We start from the raw sequence: 19,605 nt of genomic DNA on the forward strand, positions 1-19,605 counted from the left end.
CTAATGGCGCCGGCACAAAGCAGCGACTCCCACGCCGGCCTCTGATTGGCCGGCGGCGCGGCGTCCGTCCTTGAGCAGCATTGAGACAGAGACGCTGGAAACGTTTCAGTTTTTTATTGAATGGAGTGAAACATCTACAGAAATGAGAGGCCTCGAAATACATGAACTCCACAAAAAATAAAATAAAATAAAGGTTTGGGTTCGTTGGTTTTTTGTTTTTCTTGCTGTAAAGAAAAAACTCTGGATCTAGATTTTATTTTTATTTTTTTTCTTCTGTACATTCTGTGAGATATGTTCTGAGAAACGAGGCCCAGCACACTCCACCCCCCACCCCCCCAAATAAATCAACAGGTAATCAAATCAAACCCACCCAGGTCCTCATCACACCTGAAACACACCTGAAACTGCCCCCACCCACCCCCCAACCCAACCCCCACCACCACCACCACCATAGATATTTAACACATGATTCCACTTTATTGAAACTAATCATCATCTCATTATTATTTATTAGTTAAAGTTCATCCTCTGGGTTTTAGTTTCTGTCTCAGACGTTAAAAACATCTGGAAGGATCCAGTGAATCCGTCCAGATGTTGGAGCAGAAACTCAATGTGAAAACTCCTGGTCCTAATGTTATGGCAGGGTTTATTGTGCGTCTGTGCTGGTATGAAGTAAAATCCAAACGACATAATTAAGATCTTTCTCCCAATATTAATATTATTAATAATGACGAACTTTAAAGTTTTAACAAAGTGGAATAAACCTTTAACTCTCTTCCTCTTCCTCCTCCTCCTCTTCCTCCCTACGCTCCGTGATTATGTAAAAAAAAAAAAAAGAAACCTAAATGAAAATGAAGATCACATTGAAAAGAGGGAACAATTAAAATATACATATATAATATAAATGTCAATACTCGCTCTGAGGAGCTCAGTCACACGATCGTTGGCATAAGAAAGGATGAATATGTGTGTGTGTGTGTGTGTGTGTGTGTTTTTCTGCCATGGTGGGGACCCTACCTTTAAGATGGACTCACCCCGTGGGGACCAGTTGTCCCCGTGGGGACCAGATGTCCCCGTGGGGACCAGATGTCGTGACCAGATCGTAGATATTTATCAGTTAAAGTGTAAGCCATGCAGAGAGGGAGGACCCCATCAGGCTCCTCCTGGTCAGGGGCCCCCACCACGGAGTAAAAACAGGTATCTGTGTCTGTGTGTGTGTGTGTGTGTGTGTGTGTGTGTGTGTGTGTGTGGGCACGAACACAGCGTCTGAATGAACGCCCCCCTCACCCCCCTTACCCCAAACAAACAAACAAACAAACAAACAGAGAGCGGTTGCTGGGGGTGGAGGTGGGGGTGGAGCTGGGTGGGGTGGGGGTGGGGCTCCTCCTGGTTCAGTCTGAAACTAAAGGTTTTCAGAGGATGGTGAAATAAATTAAGCGCGGTGAGAGTCGCTCGGACTGAACGGCCTCGTCTCATATAGGAGGACGGAGGGGGGAGGAGGAGGGGGGGAGACGGGGGGGGGGGGGGGGGGGAGAAAGAGGAAGTAAAGGAGGAGAGGGAGGTGAGGAGGACCTAGGCCTGAGCGTTGGTGCCGTTCTTGTCCGGCGGCCCGGTGCTCGCCGGCAGGTTGTTGAGGGAGGGGGCGGCCTCGTTCTGCTTGCTGTCCCGGCGGGGGGGCATCCTCTCGTTGATCCGGTCCAGCCCCCGGGCCTCCTCGAAGCTCTGGATCTTGTGCTGCGGGTTGAAGCCTTGAATGGCTGCGAGGAGACAAGAGGACGTTTATCACTCAGAGGGACGTCCTGGGACACGTCCACAAATATAAACAGAGACAGAGACGTCTGGACGGGTTGAGTTTCTACAAGACGTTTATTCATTTATTTAAATTTTATTCTAACAAATTATTTTTTTATTAACATTTGATTCTTTATTTCACAAAATGTTTTTAAAATATTTTATTTATTTTCATTTTTTCTATTTTTTTTCATTTTATTCTTTATTTTATGAGATGTTCTGTAAATATTTTCATCATTTTTTTCCCCAATTATAAATCTTTTTTACATTTTTACATATTTTTATTTTAAATGTATTTCCTTTATTTATTTTATTTTACAAAATGTTTTATAAATATTTATTTAAAAACAAAATTCTTTTAACACTGACATTTTATTTTTATTTTATTTCATTTTATTCTTATTTCAGATGTTTTATAAATATTTTATTCCTTTATAAAATGTTTTTTTTCTAATATTTTATTAATGTTTTGCTATGTCTTCTTTATTTTATTTTTATTTTATGAGATGTATTCTAAATATTCTGTAGATTTATTTTAAATAATAATAATAATAATAATATGATAGTAATCCATGTTCAGACGTGTTCGTGTTTTAACACTGATCAGATCCGAGTCTTTTAATAAACTAAACTGAAACTAAACGAATAAATTAAAACATTTATTTTAATGAATGACGAACGTTATTAAAGACAAATGTCCAACTGGACAGAGAGAGACTTACTTTGAATCAGGACGAGGACAGCATGAAGACAAAGAGACAAACTTTCGTTAAGACTTTTTTTAAATGTTAGCATTGATCATTATGTCAGACTGTTAACGGTACTTCCTGTTCATTCTATAATATCTCTCTTCACGTCTACACCTCCTGGAACAGAAACTCCTTTTAAAAGAGCTCCAGCTGTTAGCTTAGCATGCTAGCAGGGTTAAAGCTAAGTCATGGTCACCTACATATCTGGTTGATCCTTGTATTTTCAGTCAATATTAAAGATGATGCTAATGGAAATGCTAGTAATGATGCTAGTAACGATGCTAGTAACAATACTAATGCCAATGCTAGTGGTGATGCTAATGTTAATGCTAGTGGAGACATTAATACAGATGCTAGTAATGATGTTAATGCTAGTAGTGATGCTAAGGTTAATGCTAATGACAGGCTAACAGCTGCAGCTCTAGTTCTAACATTAAATCTCCTGTCTGGTCTTAACATGCGCTAGAGCTGCGTTCCACCTGAGAACTAAATGGAACTGGGCCCATCAGGGCTGTGGACAATAATCTGAGCTGCAGGGACGAGTGAGGACGTGAGAGGACACAGTTAAATGTGAGTTTAGAAGTCAAAGAGAAAGGGTAGCGTACCTCGTGCCTCCTCTGCCTCTACGGTGGCTGTGTAAGCGTGAGTAGAAGAGCCATGCCCAAAAACCAACGGAGAGAGAGTAGGAACGTTATATGTTCATTCACGTTATCACAGCGGTCAGTCAGTCCTGTTAACATGGAGGCAATCATCATACAACACCCCCCCACCCCACACCCTCACCCCTCCCTCCCCCCCTCCCTCCACAGTCCCAGGTTAGAGCAGAATGATGAACACAGGAAGTGGAACAATCAATGAATCAGTGTTGACACCGAGCTGCCACCGACACTCAGCCCGTCATTAGATACCGTCTGAAATATGATTTATATTATTAATAATTATATGAAATCATTAAATAGATAAATAAAATTTATTTAAAACAATCACCAGATCATTTATTCTGTAAAATAAAACCATTACAGTGACGGTGTGATTTAACCCGTGTGGTGTGAGGCGTGAGCAGGGCGGCCCGGTGATACATGTGAAGACATTTCCTTTAAACAATGTGTTGATGAGGTGGGGCTCAGCGGTTAGTCTGTCGCTGTGAGTGCAGGCAGGGATGGGATGGGATGGGGGGGGCAGTTAGTGTCAGCTGGACTCTGGTTAGTGTTTGGTGGGATGCTCGACTGCGTTCACACTCACCGCTCTGCAGAGTTTGCCGTCCTCCGGACAGAACTCCTAGAGGCAGCGTTCCCGTGGGAGTCAGACCCTTCAGCTGCAGGACGCTCTCGTTCTCCTCTCTGTCCACACAGACAACCACACGGTCAATCACTCAATCAAGATCCAGATTCACAACGATTCAGAAAGTTCTTATACCAATATCTGCCTCATTAGAAAGTCTGAATCTCATCTGACATATAAAGAGAAACTATAACTCTATGCAGACGACACCTAACTGTTCATGTTTGTTCTGTTGATCTCATTCCTCTTATAGACGCTTATAGACGTTAATTATTGGCTCTAATGAACGTTTTCAGTGACTCTTCTTCTTGTTTAATGTGTTCCAGTGTTTGACTGTCAGCCTGATTCAACTCATGTTAACAAAGAAAACCAGTTAGAGGTTGTTGAACATGAAGTCAGTCTGAAAACAGGAAGAAGTCTCATTGAACATCTTCCTTTGTCGACCTGCGGCGGTTTTAACAACCACATCCAGAACCACGTCACCAGACTCCTGACAGACATCTAGACAGCTGCTGCTGCTGCTTCTAAAACTTTTTTATAGCAACATGAAGGAGAAGAAGAAGATAATAATCGGATCCAGAAACCACAGCAGCCTCTGATCCTGATCTCAGGTTGATCCGGTTCCTCTGATCAGCTTCAGATGTTGTGACTTTTCTTTCTATTTATTATAAAAACATGTCGTCTTTGGGTAAATTTATCACTTGAAGTAATCTTGGAAAATATTTTTGAATAGAAGTAAAGTGTCTGTTCAGATTAAAACAGAATATTGTTTTTTTTTTAATCCAGCCTCTTGACATAAACAGAAGATCTATAAATAAACTATAACTCTACGCAGATGACACCTGACTGTACATGTTGATCTCATTCCTCTTCAACATGAGTTAATTATCTGCACTAGTTTCTGAATTTTACTTATTTTGGCAACAAAAACAATTAAACCAAATCCTGAAGACTCCAGAGAGGCAGTAAGGAGACGGTGGAACGTATCGGTGGTTATCTGGGGTTAGTATCTTGTACCTTCAGGTATTTGATGGAGAGAGATGAATGTTGATGAACACTAATACGAAATTAAATTAGATTTTCACTTATTTAGTGACGATAACGAGGTTTCTTTATGTGCTTCTCTGGCTCAGGTTTAATTGGTTTCGGTGCTAAATAAGTAAAATTAAATTGAATTTGTGTCAGAAATTAGAGCAGATAATAGAGTTTAGTGAGTAAAGGGTCGTCACAATGAACCGGCTCCACTGCTGCTTCTTTATTTAGACGTTTCCTAGAACAGATCCGTCCTCTCTCTCCTGTCTTGTAGGTTTTATTCTAATTTTTTGTTGCCAAATGAAAATGTTGATAAATCTAAATCTTTAGTAAAACAAACTGTAACAAGTCATTAGTTCATGACGCGAGACTGAGACGCATGGTAGAGAATAAACTCAAATAAAAACAGAACTGATCAGTAACTGAACTGATTCACCGTTAACATTTCACATCTCTTGTTTCTGGGCCTTGAAATAACTCAGAGATCATTTTCTGAACAGGAACATTCATCATTTCAGGACAAATTATTGTGACACACTTCCACAGGATGAAAAGGAGGACACATGTAAATCAAGGAAACAGTCATTAGCCTTAAATAAAGTGGAGCAACGGCTGGAAGGAGGACACAACTCTCTGCCCCATAAACTCATTTATGTCAAATCACCAGATCTAAGTGTAACCTGGTTCCTCCTCACTGAGTCGTCACGTTCCACCAGAGAAACTGAGGTTTTATTATTTTAAATGAATTAACAGGAGACAGAGAACTCACCTGAGCACAGAGAAGACACGGGCCATCTTCCCAATCGCCCGAATCTTATTCCTGATCACTTCCTTTCTGACGGCCGGAGTGCCACCTGAGGAACGACACGACGGGACAGGAAGTAAAGGATGGTGAGGGGAGATTCTTTAACATGATTGGATCATGACAATGAGCTTCAGTAGCTGTTTGGTTTAGGTCTGACATTAAGAAAAAGAAGAAGAAGAAGAAGAACTAGCACAGGAAGGAGAAGATTGAAGAGTGAGACATCAACTTATAAACTGTGCAGTGTTTATTTATTTCTCCAATATTAATGATCATGTTGGACCTGGACGTCAGTGTGTCGTCTGATCCTGGAGCTCTAGAAACGACGTCTTTAAATAAACAACCACGTTCACATTTTATTCATTTAAAGTCAGATAACAGAACCTCTCGCTCTCTCTGTGTATGTGACTATAATTAATTCCTAATTAATACGTCCACTGGTCGTTTAACAAAGAGGCCAGAGGTCAGTTGAAGCTGCTCTGTGGATCATTGGCTCAGCTCCTTTCAACACCACTGCAGCTTCCTTCCTGCTTTCACTTCCTCCTCCTCCTCAGGCTCAGCTGCATTTGATTAATTATATTTAGCGTCAAACGCCCACAGACAATAACAGCAGAGAGTATGTTGAAGGTTTATGTCGATAAAGAAGAGTGTGGAACGAACCATCAGCGCCTCCTGCTCTTTATTCTTTACTTTGGCTTCGCTCTCAAACAGAACAACAACCTTTATATCAACGAGACGTCACAGGTCAAAGCTCCTGAAGTCATGACTCACTCAACTAGACTAAAAATACAGAAACACACTTCCTCACATTATCAGTGATAATCAGATGAGCTAGATTAGAAGATGAAAACGCCTCGGTGGCTGTAACTGACGCTGTGACATCCAGAGTGGTGAAGCTGATGACTGGTGTGAACCTGCTGCTCAGAGCGTCTCTAACCGACTCCGCGACCACGTGACGAAAACACAGAGGTGACAAACTGTGACCGGTTTCACATCTGCTCTCAAACCAGCTCTTACCCTCGCACGTGTCGTCCCCTTCAGACATCAGCTCGTCGTCGGAGCAGATGTTCAACACGTTCACCAGCATCTCCGTCACTATGGAAACGGAAACACAGGAACAGCCCCGTTACCAGGGAAACGTGTTTGATCAAACTTTATGAAGTTGAACCGTTTACGTCCAGTGGAGCAAAGCAGGAAGTCGTGTGATAACTCTGGACATGGAGCAGCCTGGTGACGCCGGTGAAATGCATTCTGGGATGCATTAGCTGCATTGTTTAACATATGAACTGACGCCACTAAACTACTAACAGTTAAAGTAGACGATGAATAGAGATGTGACTGAATTTCAGGAAGTTAGAAAATACTTCAGACGTTGTAAAGACTGTTTTATTAGAAATTAAAGACTGGATTTGGCATAAATTTGTCATTTCTGAAGATATTTCTAAAGATGTGTCTGGATGTGAAGTCAAACCTGCAGCAGGTTCTGTTAAAGAGTGTTTAATGAGACGTCTGTTTAATTAATGAGACACATGAAGGTGACATTTGAAGTCTTTCTTCCAGGCTGCTGTAGAAACAAACAGCTGACGGTTTGTCTTCAGTCTGATTTCGAGGCTACGACCTGATCACCTTCTGACCTCGTACCTGCAGTGAGAGCAGTGAGTTAGTGTGACCAGCTGACTAGCAGAGCTCTGACCTTTCTCCCCGACGAAGGGCAGGGACCAGGTGAAGACGTCCATGAAGTTGGGCAGCCAGTAGGGGTGAGGGGAGCAGTTAAACTGCCGGATGTTCATCACGTTGTTCTCGTATTTCAGCACCGCCGCTGAGGACGAAACAAACATTTAACACGCCGCCTCCACGCCGCCACCACTGCCTCCCGTCGCCATGGTTTCCACCTTCTCTTACCTTTGTTATTGTACACGTCCAGGTAGTTGGGAGCAGAGAAGATTGTGATTAAAGAGGGGAAGCCTGTCGTCTGACTTTTCCTGTACATTCGATACCTGGAGGGAGGAGCAGAAGGAGTCTGACGTCTCTGACCTGAGCTCAGTCTCAATCGTTCTGATGTGAGAAGGATAAAAGTGGTGTGTGGACTCACCCTGCGTCCTGGGCTTCATGTGCTCGTATTACAGACAACAGGTTATTGTTCATCAGGAAGTCACATACTGCTGGGTAACTGGAAAACAGAACACACACACAGGAACATTTGATTTACAGGGAAGGACCAGAGCTCAGTCACCTTGGTCGCCATGGCAGCTAAGACGGAGCCTCAGCTCATATCTGGTCTCACAGAAACATCAGATCACTGTAGAATACTACGGCTGAAAGATGGAGGACTAACCTGAGACTGAGACTGTTAACTCAGTCTCCTCTGTTGGTCACGTCAAGACTTTACATCAATGGAACAAACATCTGCAGAGTTTCTTCTTCTACTCTCTAGAATGTACTTCAGCCTGGGAGTCGTCATGGAGATGCTAGTGGAGATGATGCTAGTGGTGATGCTAGTGGTGGTGATGCTAGTGGCGATGGGGCTAATGTTGATGTGTTTCATGGTTTATTAGAGGACGTTCTGTTCAACTCTTACAGCAAATAAACTAGAAACGTTTTGTTCAAAGTAAACAATCTTTCTCTTCCTTCTCTTCCGTCTTTCTCATCTTCAGCTCTAGCAGCTGTGACCTGCAGTCAGAAGCAGCACAGAGGTCACTGCTTCTCTTCTCTTCTCTTTAATATAAAACAAACTAATTCCCTCCTCTATAGACGTTCATCTGATGAAGCCACGCCACTATTCAGACCGTGTGATCAGAGCTCAGAGCCAGGAGCTAAGGCGACCTAATAAAATAATAAACCAGCAGAAGCCTCTAATCACCAGCAGAAACATTTGGACTAATGAATCCTTTAAAAACAAACCAGCGGCGGATAAAGAGGCTTTGAGCGGCTCTCTGACCTGCACACGGTGTCAGCGCTGCAGATTCAACACAAATATTAAGACAAGAGCAGAGAACGCTAATATTTATGTCCACTATCTGTCTGACAGCGGATTTAAGCAGCACTTACCCACAGATAAGCCATTGTTTGGTAGAGCTTTAATCAGATTAACAGACGGCAGCGTTTAGTTTGAAAGCAGAGAGAGAGAGAGAGACAGAGACAGAGAGAGAGAGAGACAGAGACAGAGAGACAGAGACAGAGAGAGACAGAGACAGAGAGAGAGACAGAGACAGAGAGAGAGACAGAGAGAGACAGACAGAGAGAGAGACAGAGACAGAGAGAGACAGAGACAGAGAGAGACAGAGAGAGAGAGACAGAGACAGAGACAGACAGAGGCTCGTACCTGTAGAAATACGAGCAGCCTCGGACGCTGTTGTGGCTGAAGTGGTCCTGGGTCTTCTCTGAGCCGTAGTCCTCGCCGGGGTCCGACCACAGCAGGTCACACATCGGGCCGAAGGCTGGAGGCTCCTTGAACCGGTCCAGCTACGACATACGGGGTTAAGACAAGACAACAGAGGAGACGAGGAGACGCTCAGAGGACGTTGGACCTGCAGGATTCATTGGTGTGCAGCGGTTTTCAGATTCAAAGGGTTTAAAGTCTCAGAGAAGAGACGACACATAGATGTGACGCTAGTGGTGGCGCTAATGGAAATGCTAGTGGTGACGCTAGTGGTGACGCTAATGGATATGCTAGTGGTGACGCTAGTGGTGACGCAAGCTAGTGATGCTAGTGGTGACGCTAATGGATATGCTAGTGGTGACGCTAGTGGTGGCGCTAATGGAAATGCTAGTGGTGACGCTAGTGGTGACGCTAATGGATATGCTAGTGGTGATGCTAGTGGTGACGCAAGCTAGTGATGCTAGTGGTGACGCAAGCTAGTGATGCTAGCTGAGACGCAAGCTAGTGATGCTAGTGGTGACGCTAGCTAGTGATGCTAGTGGTAACGCTAATGGAAATGCTAGTGGTGATGCTAGCCAGCATGTATATGATATTAAACGTACTGTGAACATTATTATTTTTATCTTCTTCTTATTAATAAATCCACTATTTGAGTCCCTCCTCCAGGGACAGTGGCGTCTCTGGACATGTGACCTCTCACCTTCCGGATGTCGTCCAGGCAGGTGACCTCTGGGCTCAGGCCTCCGTGGACACACAGGAACTGCTGGTTGAGGAGGGCGGCCAGGGGCAAACAGTCGAACGCCTCCATGCAGGCGTCGTATACTCGCTCAGAGTATTTTATTTTACCTGCACAAACACAAACACGCGCCAAGGTCAGACCGCACGGGACGCTTTAAAACGCCGCCTCGGCAGAAAGCGACGCGGCCAGATAAGACGCGTTTCTATGGCGACGGCGTTTAAAGACAAACACGGCGGGGGGGGGGGGGGACGGCGGCCGGACTCACACTCCTGTTTGAAGGTGAAGTACTCTGTGAGATGTCGGCACTCGTGGTTTCCTCTGAGGAGGAACAGGGTGTTGGGGTGGTTGATCTTCAGAGCCCACAGGTAGAGGACACACTGCAGACACACAGGGAGGGAGCAGGTTAATAACACACACAACACACACACACACACACACACACACACACACACAGCAGGTTGTTGGGTCGGGTCCAGGTCTCCTCCGTCCTCTGGTGATCAACGTTAGCTCCAGATCAGGACTGAAGCTGGGACAGTCTGAGGACAGAGAAGACCTGGACTACAGGGACCAGGTGCGTTGCTTAAAGGCACTCCAGCCGTGGAGGACGAGGGGATTCAAACCTACAATCTGTGTCTCTGAGCGCTAATTAGCATCACAGCTGCTTTTAAACATGAGGGCCAATAAACCAGAGGAGCAGCTGCTAATAATGATCATCTACATGAACCAATCAGCTGTTTACTGTTCCTCGTTGAACGTCCCGGGACGTTGACTGACCCTAAACGAGGAGGCGTGACAGCAGCCAGTAAAAATGTCTCGCCATCCCAAGCAGCACCAGATCCAAACCCCTCCGTCCTATTTAAAGACGCCCCGGACCGAGACGCTGATCTGACTCAGACCTGGACCGGGTCCCGGTTTTACCTCGATGCTGAAGTAGCCTCGGTCCACGTAGTCGCCCAGGAACAGGTAGCGGGTGCTGCTGGGGGACCCCCCCACCTCAAACAGCTTCATCAGGTCAAAGAACTGTCCATGGACGTCTCCGCACACTGGACACACACAAAGAAAGACAGTTCACTGAGACAGACGACGACTCTGGAGGATCAGCGTTATATTTAATTAGAGAAGAATATTAACATGAATCTGATCGACTTTAATAATTTAATTGATTTAAAGATTATTAATCAATAATGCAGAAGACTAAGAGCCTCACGCTGGTTAATGAGATGCAGACCTGGGTGTGTCCAGGGACGGCTCTAAAATATAAAACAGCTGATCACGTAAACTATGAGCAGCGCCATCATGTGGTCACAGCTGCTGTCTCTAATGGATCTCTACCTACCGCTGGATCAGAACCATCAACAGCTGCTGGTTGACTTGGAGACATGATCCAGATGTTGGAACAAGATGGAAAGACTCTCACATGTTAACATCTGATTTATTTATGATGGTAGTTATTTTAGAGAAGGAAGGAAGGAAGGAAGGAAGGAAGGAAGGAAGGATGGATGGAAGGAAGGAGGGAAGGAAGAAAGGACACAAGGAAGGAAGGAAGGAAGGAAGAAAGGAAGGAAGGAAGGAAGGATGGATGGAAGGAAGGAGGGAAGGAAGAAAGGACACAAGGAAGGAAGGAAGGAAGGAAGAAAGGAAGGAAGGAAGGATGGATGGAAGGAAGGAGGGAAGGAAGAAAGGACACAAGGAAGGAAGGAAGGATGGATGGAAGGAAGGAGGGAAGGAAGAAAGGACACAAGGAAGGAAGGAAGGAAGGAAGGAAGGAAGGAAGGATGGAAGGAACGAGGGAAGGAGGGAAGGAGGAAGGAGGGAAGAAGGGAGGAGGGAAGGAGGAAGGAGGGAAGGAGGAAGGAGGAAGGAAGGGAGGAGGGAAGGAGGAAGGAAGGAAAGAAGAAAGGAAGGAAGGAGGAAGGAAGGAGGGCGGGAGGAAGGAAGGAGCGAAGGAGGAAGGAGGGAAGGAGGAAGGAGGAAGGAAGGAGGGAAGGAGGGAAGGAGGAAGGAAGGAGGGAAGGAGGAAGGAAGGAGGAAGGAGGAAGGCAGGGAGGAGGGAAGGAGGAAGGAAGGAAAGAAGAAAGGAAGGAAGGAGGGAAGGAAGGAGGAAGGAGGAAGGAAGGAAGGAGGGAAGGAAGGAAAGAAGGAAAGAAGAAAGGAAGGAAGGAGAGAAGGAAGGAGGAAGGAGGGAAGGAGGAAGGAAGGAAGGAGGGAAGGAAGGAGGAAGGAGGGAAGGAGGAAGGAAGGAGGGAAGGAGGAAGGAAGGAGGGAAGGAGGAAGGAGGAAAGAAATAATTATTTTCCTCTTCCTCAGATCAGCCCTGGTGAGTAGGTGGTCTTTCATGTGACCCAGGACTCATTGTGTGTTCACACTACCAAAGGGACTGACACCAGATCAGTGTTCACACCTGGATGTTAATCAGTTCTGGACTGAGTCAGAGTTTATTTATTGGTTTATTCTGCTTCTCTGTCTTTTAAATGTTTGACGAGAGAAACAGACAAAGAAGAAGAAAGTCGTCAAAATGGAGACGTGGAGACAAAAGGCCGATGGAGAAAGAGATAAAAATAGTGTGAGGCAGGGTGGAGGCTGGATACCGGAGCTAAGCCACATGTCAGGGAGGGCAGCTGTAGAAATAAACCGGTGGATCTGTTTCCAGAAAGCACCGCCGCACACACTCTGGTCTCTGTGTCACCCCGCGACCTTTCAGCCTCGCAGGGGAACCCCGTCCACACACCCCCGGGGCTTTACCTGTGATGGGGGCTTCCACCTCCAGCATGCACTTCTCCTGGCGCAGGATGGCGGCGCCCTCGTTGATGATCCTCAGAGCCGACTCCTCCTCCAGGCGGCCCTCCTTCACCAGGTGGGCCTTCAGCACCTCCACGCTGGGCCTCCCGTCCACGTACAGGTCTTTGACCGTCAGCCGGGTCCCAGGAGGATATGGCACCGCTGCAGACGAGAGGGGACAGAACAAGGAAGGACTTTATTATCAGAGTGGGATTTAAATAAAGGTTTAGAGGCGTCTCCCTGGGTCTGTTTAAAGAGACTACTGATGTTCTGAGTCGCTTTTATGCAGAAAGTCTGAAGAACATCTGATATTTTATTCTACAGCATCACCTGGCGGTACACAGGAGAGAAGGGGTTTTATTTTTCTGGCAGAGCATTAAAGGATAGTTTCAGAGGGATCTGTCCACGTTGAACTCTGTCTGAACACCTGCCACCTTTCTACAGATCAGCTCATTTGAACGTCTTCACCATGATTCACCTCCTTCAGCAGCAGCAGCCCTGCACTCACTCACATTCAGCTCCAGCCACAACCTGAACAAGTCTTTTCATTTTCAGACAAGGCACAGAAAATTCCTCGAGGCTGGCGGCGGCATGTCGAGGCTCGACCTGAAGACAAAGAAGCGTGGCGGCCCAGCCCGCGGAGGAAATACCGATCGGCTTAATTCCTGGGAAACAACACAGAGATCTGGTGGATTGAAGGGAAGAGGCTGCTGGAGATTTATTCACTGAACTGGCTGCACCGCGGCCGTCACGATATGAAATGTTCTCCAACAGTTCTGTTTGGTGGACAGAAAGAAATCCCAGATAGAAAGAACCTGCTTTTATCTAAAACAGACCGTACAGACCCGTACCATGGTTTTATCAAGAGTCTACATCCTCTTCATCACCTGGACAGTCCTCCAACATGTCCTCACAAACAGCTGCATTCAAACAAACCAAACCAAAACGAGGGAACCCGTTCTTTAAACAACGTCCACCGGTTCCAAACTCCAGTCAACGTCTGCAAAGGAACATTTATTTGTCCAGCGGCACCTGAGCACAGCTGCGTGTCCTACATATTTGCTCTAGATATTTTGTTTTGCTCGTCTGCATCCTGGTCAGATCTGTGGTGTGAGGTGAAAACTGCGCCGCTATCCAAACGTCCCACACCCGACTCTTCAAATAAGACGTTAGCGAACGCGTAAGAGGCCCTGGAGCACGACTGGAGTCATCACCCGAGGAGCTCCCTGGGGCGACGGCAGCCTGAACGTGAGCGAGGTCTGTCGTCGCCGCCGTGGTGTCAGCTGTGACCAGTTATTTTAAGCTGCAGGAAGAAAAACAGAAGCTCAAACGGACGAGTGTAATTTATTCACTGAGAGAGTTTCGAGGTGTGGCAGCAGCGTTGGAAAGTCCTACGACCACAGACTTGACTGAGAGAAGCAGAAGTAGAAAATGGATTCATAATGATTGAGTAACCACCTGAGAACATGAATCACTGAAGAGATTAACATGAATTATTAATCACATTGACCACGGTTGCTTCTCTAGACTCTAAGGCTTGATTTATATTCATGTAGAGGATCAACGTACGCCACCGTTAGCATCTAAACTAGTTCTCTAATGTCACGTCAGGTCAAGAAGATCTGAGACGCAGGAGCTAGAGGCCACTCCTCATGCAAACTCATACTGGCTACGCTAGGCTACACCAGTGCTAGGCTACCGTTAGCGTCTAGCACCAACGGAGGCTAACATATAGCAAGCTAGCGAACGGATAAATTCTGAAAACTCGTCTCAAGTCGTGAACTCAGACGTTAATGAAAACTTCCAGTTACAGTAAAGTTTCCAGATGGCAGCAAAGATCTCTCAGGCCAATCAGATCGTTTGGGGCGGAGCTTAATGTGGTGATGACACACACCATCTAAGCATCAAGGAGTTGAATTAGCTTCCACCCAGATCAGTCCAGTCTACCTCCGTCCTCCAGGTGAACCACCACCACCTCTGACTCTGCTTCTACATCAGCTCCACATTATTTAGGTTAGAATGACTTCACTGGTGTACCTAATGAACTGGACGGGCGGGGGGGGTTGTAATCAGGGGCGAGTATTTCTGTCCCACTCAGCCTCCTGGCCCAGTGGTCTAGTTTAGTGTTCAGCTCTGAAACCAAACCAGGTCGCTCCGGTTCAGCCTGAACTGGTTCATCGGCGGCCGGCCTCGGCGCAGACGACACGATCTGCCCTGAGAGTTTCTGAAGAGGAAAACAAAACCGCGATTGTGACTGAGAGGCGTCACAGACCGCTGTAGGAAGTGGTATTCAAATAATAAACGAACACCAGCTACAGAGGAAGGCTTTTAGTTTCACTGGAGCGCTGCCAAACCCTCACAGTGAAACAGGCCTCCTCCTCTCCATCAGCGTCCTCGTCTTCGTTGTCTTCTGTCCCTGACGTCTGTCCCTGCAGGCCACCGTGAGCCCAGAGGACTAACGTGTGAATCTTCTTGTTCATGAAGCAGCAGCGTCCAGACAGTTAACCGTCACGGAGGCTCTGAGAGGGAGGACTCGTCTGAGGACTCTGTTTAGCTCTGCTCTGTTTCATCTTGTTTTCTGATCTGAGCGTAAAGTCGCCGGACGGAGCCAAAACCAGCGTAAACAGAGATTATCAAAGAGGAACAGCAGCATCACATAAAACAGGAGGAGATGAAACGGGCCTCTGTGACGGGCCTCAGGCCACCAATCAGACCACAGCTCAACAATCCACCTTATTTAATCAGCAGTCAGAGTTTATCTGAACCTTCTGTCTGAGGACGAAGACTGGAGTATGAACCAGACCAGCAGCAAGACGACGAAGACGAAGACGAAGAGAAATACACAAAGAACGACCCGAACAGAGCTCTGTCCCGGTGGGGCCCAGGACGGAGCTCCGCGGTGGGGCCTGCTCCGTCCTGAGGTGGAGCTCCATGAATCATGAATGAGGACAGAATCATTACACACGGCAGCAGCGCTGACGGACGGATGATTCGATTACCATCGGTAACTAAGGCCAGAGCAGCCGGAGAGGATCCATCGGTGTGGACGCAACACACACATTAACACACACACACATTACACAACACCAACGTTACACACCACCAACGTTACACACTCGCAGCTCATTGACCAGACTCAACAGGAAGCTGCTGCAGCGTCAGTCAGACCAGGGCAGAGAGTTGACTCTGAAATAAAGAGTCTGAAACCAGCTGGGGACACAAAATGTCCCAGAATGCAACTCTTCAGGGACCTGAAGAAGAAGAAGAAATAAAAAGACTGAAACAGTGACGTTTAATGAGTTATTAAATAAAACTGATTTTTCATAGAATGATGAAGGAAAAGACGAGATGTCGTCACATTTACATGAAATGAAAACCGTCTTATTCTGATTATTGTGTTCTACCAGTCCATTAAAGTCCATTAAAGTCCATTAAAGTCCATTAAAGTCCAACATGTAGAAATATATCAAAGCACCAACAGTGAGATTAATGAAGAAGGAGACGAAGGAGACGACAGCCTCAGTCACAGTGTGTAGAAACTCCTGTTCTGTGTCATTTTCTGACATTAACGTCAAATAGAGACCAACTCATTCTGGTCCTCAGTCCATTAACGTCCACTACCGTCCACCAACGCCCACTAACGCCCACCAACGTCCACCAACGTCCACCAACGTCCACCAACGTCCACCAACGTCCACCAACGTCCACCAACGTCCACTAACGTCCACTAACGCCCACTACCGTCCACGCTGCGGAGACGCCGTCAGCAGAGTAACAGGATGACGAGGTAAACCAATCACAGCCAGTTAAATTAGTGATGCTGTCCTGCAGCTTTACGCCGCTAAGCCCTCCTGAACCCTCTGAGCCAATCAGACGCGACCGTCCCGACGGCCAACCACTGAAACGCCACAGACTCTTTAAACTCCAGTGAACGCAGCGTCAACCAGCGCTATGTTAGTACTCGTCTCTTCTGTTGTGTTCAAACATCTGAGCAGCAGAAACATCTGTTCAGTCAGCTGATTAGATTTAATCAGCTGACTGAACAGAGAGCTGCTAATTAGCCTTGAAGCTAGTCTGGTGTTGGAGCTAATAAACGCTCCTCTGACTAACAAACCTACGACGCAGACGTGATCACATCTGGCCTGAATGAGACCATCAGGTGTGTGTGTGTGTGTGTGTGTGTGTGTCTGTGTGTGTGTGTGTGTGTGTGTGTGTGTGTGTGTGTGTGTGTGTGTGCAGCTCAGAGTTCATCTCCACATCAGCCGTCTCATCGTCTCAGGCTCCACTTCCTGCTGCCCGTGTTTTTATCGTTCTCTATCTCCACGTTCACAGACGCTGGTCGTGGCCGTCGATCAGATTTATCAGATTCTGATGTGACGTCTTCAGACCAAGGCTCAGGCGCTCAGAGGGACATGTCTTCAGACCGAGGCTCAGAGGGACACGTCTTCAGACCGAGGCTCAGAGGGACATGTCTTCAGACCGAGGCTCAGAGGGACACGTCTTCAGACCGAGGCTCAGGCGCTCAGAGGGACATGTCTTCAGACCGAGGCTCAGAGGGACATGTCTTCAGACCGAGGCTCAGAGGGACACGTCCTCAGGCCGAGGCTCAGAGGGAGACGTCCTCAGACCGAGGCTCAGAGGGACACGTCTTCAGACCGAGGCTCAGAGGGACACGTCCTCAGACCGAGGCTCAGAGGGACACGTCTTCAGACCGAGGCTCAGAGGGACACGTCTTCAGACCGAGGCTCAGAGGGACACGTCTTCAGACCGAGGCTCAGAGGGAGACGTCTTCAGACCGAGGCTCAGAGGGAGACGTCTTCAGACCGAGACGTCTTCAGACCGAGGCTCAGAGGGACACGTCTCTGCATCAATCAGTTCAACAACAGAAAACCTTTTCTGGATTCAGATCTAGAAACCGTCAGCGTCTGACGACATGTGAAGGACGGATTAATGAAGCATCAGGTTCTGTTAACGAGACAAACTGAACAAATAAAGGTTTGAAAGGATTCATCTTTAGCATCAGCGTTAGCGTAGCCGTTAGCTACATTAGCAACCATCTTTGGTGTCGCCTTCAGCAACAGAAACCCAACAGGAGAGTCCTCCAACCAATCAGATGACGTGTATGACTCCTGTTGCTCTCCTGTCCATCACCACATTAAGCCCCGCCCCCCAAACGATCTGATTGGTCCGTCAGATCTTTACTGGAGCAGAATCAGTTCCTAACAGAGAGACTCCAGATCAGCTCAGACGCTGAGGTTGGTTCTTAGCGGCCGTGCTAAGCTAGCTCTAGAACCATTGACGTTCTGGCCGTGCTAAGCTAGCTCTAGAACCATTGACGTTCTGCTGCGTCCCTCAATAATTCAGTCCATGTTCCGTGATCAGACGCTTTGACAGCGACGACAAGACCTGTAATTACTGGGGTTCTTGGGTTCTCGTTGACGTTGATGGAACCTGGATCAGAACCAGCTGGACATAATGAACGGTTATTGACTCAGAGAGACAAAAGACGAACTACAGATCTGACGTCTCAGTCGTCCAGGTCTCCTTTGTAGGAGCACTCAGGGGCCTCTATGTGTCCGTGTCCAGGTGTCCAGGTGTCCAGGTGTCCCCTCACACCTGGAGTCACACCAGTGGCACCAATGAACTATTAACAGGTCGGTTTTTACTAATATCCTTATCAAGGATTTAATTCATTGTTGAAGAGTGAGTTTCTATCTTTGTGAGGACATAACTCAGAGACACGGTGTCCTCACAACTCTGGTTTTCCACCCTGACACACACACACACACACACACACACACACACACACCTCCAGCCCTGCTGCCGTGCCCCTTCAAACACAACCCCCACAATGTTGCACGGTTCTCGGCCACACGAAGCCCCCTCGCTGCCCCCTCGCTGCCCCCTCGCTGCCGGACACCGGGCCGGCCGAGCAGGAGCCGGGGTGTCCCGGGGACGTGGTGCCACCTCAGCCCGCGTCCGTCCGCCCGCCCCGCGCAGTGGAGGCAGGATGCGGGGCTGTGGGTGTCAAAGGCAGCGCTGACATCTGGTGCTCCGGGACGGCTAAGCTAAAGCTAACGCATTAGCCGCCGCTGGATCGATTACCTGGCTGATTGATTACCTGGCTGATTGATTGATGGGTCGAGGCGCTAATCGGCAGCATGATGACCCCCCCTCCCGCCCCCTCCCACCCCCTTCCCTCCCCGGGCTCGACACAAAGCCCGGGGTGAATTAACGGTTAGCGTCTTGACGTCCAGCGGCTAGCCCCTGACAGCAGCCCCGTTAACTTCCTGGAGAAAAGGCGGAGGAACAAATGTCACGTACCTTTGATGGGTCGCTCGGTGGTGGACAGTTTGCTTTGGTCTTTGGCCGACATCCTCGCTGCTGAGAGCCGGATTCAGAAGATTTGACAGAATTCACGACCAAACTTGACGAATTCCTTCCGTGCTAGCAGGCTAGCCGAGGTGAGCTAGCCGCGCTAGCTAGCGGAGGAGCAGGAGCAGCGGCGGCGCTTGTCTCCGCAGACAGGACGACGGAGCCGAGCGGGCTGGAGTTAGACCCGACCGGGGGGAGGGAGGGAGAAGGAAGGAAGGGAGGGAGGGGGGCTCTTTAAGCTTCAAATGCAGGCTTTTCCTCCCCGCTCTGCGGTGCAGTGATGCCGCTGTCACTGAGGCAGATGAATCGGCTGGTCCAGGAAGCGGCCCGGGCAGCGCCGATCTCTGGCTTCAGCAGCACCGAGCGAGCGAGCGAGCGAGCGGGCGGCGCCTCAGATCATATCCCAACTTTATCCCTTTATTCTCGGACGAGGCGCATCTGTTACAGGCCGCTGAGCTCCGGGTTACGGCTTTCTTTTTTTTTCTAGTCGTGATCCGATGTGTCGTCCAGACCCTCTGTCGGATTACAATAATCCGCCGCAAGCGGATTTCCTACAACATGGCTCGACGCGGGGGGTTCTGGGTAGTGTAGTGTTAGTGGCACGTGAGCGCGCCGCGTCCACGAAGTATTAAGGCTATAGTAGTATTATAGTAGTAGTAGTACGGATATAACATAAAAT

At 47.6% G+C, this 19,605-nt stretch overlaps 1 protein-coding gene across 3 annotated transcripts; it reads right to left on the bottom strand.

Moving 5' to 3' along the window:
* Positions 1 to 99: 99 nt before the first annotated feature.
* ppp3ccb (protein phosphatase 3, catalytic subunit, gamma isozyme, b) lies at positions 100 to 19,568 on the bottom strand. Of its 3 annotated transcripts, XM_084572233.1 has the most exons (15): positions 18,876 to 19,566; positions 12,516 to 12,713; positions 10,692 to 10,816; positions 10,039 to 10,150; positions 9,735 to 9,880; positions 8,978 to 9,117; positions 7,748 to 7,825; positions 7,558 to 7,652; positions 7,349 to 7,474; positions 6,673 to 6,750; positions 5,623 to 5,707; positions 3,783 to 3,880; positions 3,146 to 3,172; positions 1,573 to 1,757; positions 100 to 803 (listed from the first exon to the last, which is right to left on the bottom strand). In XM_084572233.1, exons 1-14 carry the CDS (start codon positions 18,925 to 18,927, stop codon positions 1,573 to 1,575), a joined length of 1,545 nt encoding a protein of 514 aa, XP_084428359.1. In that variant the 5' UTR covers positions 18,928 to 19,566; the 3' UTR covers positions 100 to 803. The 3 variants fall into 3 exon arrangements, with proteins under 3 accessions (XP_084428359.1, XP_084428360.1, XP_084428361.1); XM_084572234.1 differs by having other exon boundaries at positions 100 to 1,748; positions 18,876 to 19,567; XM_084572235.1 differs by lacking the exon at positions 3,146 to 3,172 and having other exon boundaries at positions 100 to 1,757; positions 18,876 to 19,568.
* Positions 19,569 to 19,605: the final 37 nt, after the last annotated feature.

Source organism: Chelon labrosus, assembly GCF_963514085.1.
Source record: "Chelon labrosus genome assembly, chromosome: 22".
NCBI classification, from domain to species: domain Eukaryota; kingdom Metazoa; phylum Chordata; class Actinopteri; order Mugiliformes; family Mugilidae; genus Chelon; species Chelon labrosus.

Bases quoted from the DNA above. Each gene is read 5' to 3' on its own strand.
- ppp3ccb (XM_084572233.1), bottom strand. From the start codon at position 18,927: ATGTCGGCCAAAGACCAAAGCAAACTGTCCACCACCGAGCGACCCATC. The intron at 9,881-10,038 runs GTGAGTCCGGCC...GTGTTTGTGCAG, and splicing joins CTTCACCTTCAAACAGGAGT to GTAAAATAAAATACTCTGAG. The intron at 7,653-7,747 runs GTGAGTCCACAC...TCCTCCCTCCAG, and splicing joins CATGAAGCCCAGGACGCAGG to GTATCGAATGTACAGGAAAA.